This window comes from Lepus europaeus, chromosome X, assembly GCF_033115175.1.
Source record: "Lepus europaeus isolate LE1 chromosome X, mLepTim1.pri, whole genome shotgun sequence".
NCBI classification, from domain to species: domain Eukaryota; kingdom Metazoa; phylum Chordata; class Mammalia; order Lagomorpha; family Leporidae; genus Lepus; species Lepus europaeus.
Genome location: NC_084850.1, coordinates 94,815,438 through 94,819,377, shown reverse-complemented (window position 1 = coordinate 94,819,377; position 3,940 = coordinate 94,815,438). Strand labels below are relative to the sequence as shown.

At 47.1% G+C, this 3,940-nt stretch overlaps 1 protein-coding gene across 1 annotated transcript; it reads left to right on the top strand.

The window, feature by feature from the left end:
* Window positions 1-248: 248 nt before the first annotated feature.
* UBQLN2 (ubiquilin 2) lies at window positions 249-3,620 on the top strand. Its single transcript, XM_062183917.1, has one exon. It carries the CDS (start codon window positions 516-518, stop codon window positions 2,391-2,393), a length of 1,878 nt encoding a protein of 625 aa, XP_062039901.1. The 5' UTR covers window positions 249-515; the 3' UTR covers window positions 2,394-3,620.
* Window positions 3,621-3,940: the final 320 nt, after the last annotated feature.

Below are 3,940 nucleotides of genomic sequence, written 5' to 3'. Positions count from 1 at the left end.
CTTGCTTCTTGTTTTCTCTTTCATTCTAGTCCCTGCTCTTCTCTTTTTGTTTCTCTCCCCCTTTCCCTTTCTCCCCCTCTTCCACTCTCCCTCTCTCCCTGTTTTCAGGGCAGAAGTTTTTAATTTTGACCGAGTCAGATCTATCAATCAGGGCCTGGCGCCGCGTCAGCAGAGTGGGGCGGGGAGGAGAGCGCGGAGCTGGGGGAGGGGAAGGGGCGGGGAGGAGCGGGCGGAGCGGTTGCAGGAGTTGCTGGGAGTGCGCGCGGTCGGATCACAAGCGGCGGCAGCGGAGGCCCAGAGACCTGAGCGCGGAGACCTCAGCCTGAGGCCTACGCTGAGCCCTCTCTCCACCGGAGGACCAGGGAACCGCAGTTCTCATCACAGAGGTACCGTGCTCCGCTCTCCCCGCCCGGCCCGACCCAGCCCGCTGCGGCGGCGCCTCCTTCCTTCCTCTTTCCCTCGCTGTGTCTCGCCCGCCCGCGCCTTCCCTGCCCGCCTGCGTCACCGCGGCCGCCATGGCTGAGAATGGCGAAAGCAGCGGCCCCCCGCGCCCCTCCCGCGGCCCTGGTGCGGCCCAAGGCTCGGCCGCCACACCGGCCGAGCCCAAAATCATTAAAGTCACTGTGAAGACCCCCAAAGAGAAAGAGGAGTTCGCAGTGCCCGAAAATAGCTCGGTCCAGCAGTTTAAGGAAGCGATTTCGAAACGCTTCAAATCTCAAACCGATCAGCTAGTGCTGATTTTTGCCGGAAAGATCTTAAAAGATCAAGATACCTTGATGCAGCATGGCATCCATGATGGACTGACTGTTCACCTTGTCATCAAAAGCCAGAATCGACCTCAGGGCCAGTCCACTACACAGGCTAGCAGTGCCGCGGGAACTACTACTACCTCGGCGTCGACTCCCAGGAGTAACTCCACACCTATTTCCACAAATAGCAACCCTTTTGGGTTGGGGAGCCTGGGAGGACTTGCAGGCCTTAGCAGCCTAGGCTTGAGCTCAACCAGCTTCTCTGAGCTCCAGAGCCAGATGCAGCAGCAGCTCATGGCCAGCCCTGAAATGATGATCCAAATTATGGAAAATCCCTTTGTTCAGAGTATGCTTTCGAATCCTGATCTGATGAGGCAGCTCATTATGGCCAATCCACAGATGCAACAATTGATTCAGAGAAATCCAGAAATCAGTCACCTGCTCAACAACCCAGATATAATGAGGCAGACCCTTGAAATTGCCAGGAATCCAGCCATGATGCAAGAGATGATGAGAAATCAAGACCTGGCTCTCAGCAATCTCGAAAGCATCCCAGGTGGCTACAATGCACTACGGCGCATGTACACTGACATTCAAGAACCGATGCTGAATGCCGCACAAGAGCAGTTTGGGGGTAATCCGTTTGCCTCGGTCGGGAGCAGTTCCTCCTCTGGAGAAGGTACTCAGCCTTCCCGCACAGAAAATCGAGATCCACTACCTAATCCATGGGCGCCACCACCGGCCACACAGAGTTCTGCGACCACCAGCACGACCACAAGCAGTGGAAGTGGATCTGGCAGTGGCTCCAGCAATGCTACTGGGAACACCGTGGCTGCAGCTAATTATGTCGCCAGCATCTTCAGTACTCCAGGAATGCAGAGTCTGCTGCAACAGATAACAGAAAACCCCCAGCTGATTCAGAATATGCTGTCTGCACCCTACATGAGAAGCATGATGCAGTCACTGAGCCAGAATCCGGATTTGGCTGCACAGATGATGCTGAATAGCCCTCTATTCACTGCAAATCCTCAGCTGCAGGAGCAGATGCGTCCACAGCTCCCAGCTTTCCTGCAGCAGATGCAGAATCCAGACACACTATCAGCCATGTCAAACCCAAGAGCAATGCAGGCTTTAATGCAGATCCAGCAGGGGCTACAGACATTAGCCACTGAAGCCCCTGGCCTCATCCCAAGCTTCACTCCAGGTGTGGGAGTGGGAGTGCTGGGAACCGCCATAGGCCCGGTAGGCCCGGTCACTCCCATAGGCCCCATAGGCCCTATAGTCCCTTTTACCCCGATAGGCCCCATTGGGCCCATAGGACCCACTGGTCCAGCAGGCACCCCCGGGTCCAGTGGCTCTGGTGGCTCCACTGGGCCCAACGTGTCCAACTCTGCACCCAGTGAAACCACGAGTCCAACATCAGAAGCTGGACCAAACCAGCAGTTCATTCAGCAAATGGTGCAGGCTCTGGCTGGAGCAAATCCTCCACAGCTGCCGAATCCAGAAGTCAGATTTCAGCAGCAACTGGAACAGCTCAACGCAATGGGGTTCTTAAATCGTGAAGCAAACTTGCAGGCTCTAATAGCAACAGGAGGCGACATCAATGCAGCCATTGAGAGGCTGCTGGGCTCGCAGCCCTCGTAATTACATTTCTGTACCTTGAAAAAAATGTATCTTATTTTTGATAATGGCTCTTAAATCTTTAAAAACACACAAAATTGTGCTTTACTTTGATTTTGATGCTTTTAAATCTGTCTAGTTATAAATCTTAATATGATGCATTTTAAGGTGGAGTCCTTCCCTCCCTCTTTCCTTCTTTTCTCCCTTCCCCCTTCCCCCTTTCTTCCCTCCCCCTTTCCCCTTTCCCTTTTTCCTCTCCCTCTCCCTCTCTTTTCCTCCTGTCTCCCTCTTTGTTTTCTTTCTTTGATTTCCTTCTCTGTTTTGAATGGTGGGGATCAATGCTGTTTCACTCAAAGGTGTTGCATGCGAACACTTCTCTTTATCCTGCATTTATTGTGATTTTTGGAAACAAGTATCAGCCTTCACAGTTGGGTGAACAAGTTTTGTCCTACAGATGTCTGATTTATTTGCATTTTAAACATTAGCCTATGATAGTAATTTAATGTAGAATGAAGATATTAAAAACAAGCAAATTATTTGAAGCTCTAATTTGTGGTACAATATTGCTTATTGTGACTTTGGCATGTATTTTTGCTAGCAAAATGCTGTAAGATTTGTACCATTCGTTGATCTTTTTTTGCTATATTTGTACACAGTATAGTAAGCACAATTGGAACTGTACATCTAGAAATATTGCAGTAGAATATGAGCAGAGAATGTGTAACCAAAAGGAGAAAGAATATCAGAAATATTCTGGAGCTAGGTATGTCTCACAGTTTTGTAGAATCTTACAGCATATTTGATAAATTCCTCAGTGAAAATGTTGGCTAGGCAAGTTCAGTTAAAATATAGTAGAAATGTTTATCCTGGTATATCTAAGTATACATTTAATTGTACAGAAAACTTACAGTGTAACATTGTGTCAACATTTGCAGATTGACTGTATATGACTTTAATCTTTGTGCAGCCTGAAGGATCAGTGTAGTAATGCCAGGAAAGTGCTTTTTACCTAAGACTTCCTTCTCAGCTTCTCCCGTGAAGACCCTAAGATGCATTTTGATTTGTAATTGGAAATGTAACTTTCACTGAAAGTGTCATGTGATGTTTGCATTACTTTAACTGCTATGTATAAAGGAAAGTGTATTCTTTGACTTTATCAGTTACTTCTCTTGTGCACAGGGAAAAATGCATTAAAATGACTAAAAAAAATAAAAAAAATTAAAAATGGATAAATCTTTTCCTTTTTGCCTCTGGCTACAGGATCATGTTTGACAGAGTTATTCCACTCCAAAATTATATAAATCTTACCCTATGGTTTCTCTAACATTTATGGTTTTATTTAAAACATCTTCCCTATGTGGAATTACTTTGATGTATGGATTCAGGTATTCTAACTTTTTTTCCCCGAAGGGAATATATTTTATTCTGTGTTTGGATTCTCTTTATTTCCAGTGAACATTTTAGCCCCAGTCCACCAACCTATAGTTACTGAGTTAGAAATAAGTCTTCATTGTCAATTCAGGTGAGTGTTCATTTTGAGCTTTTTAAAATTTTTTAATTTCTTTACAAAA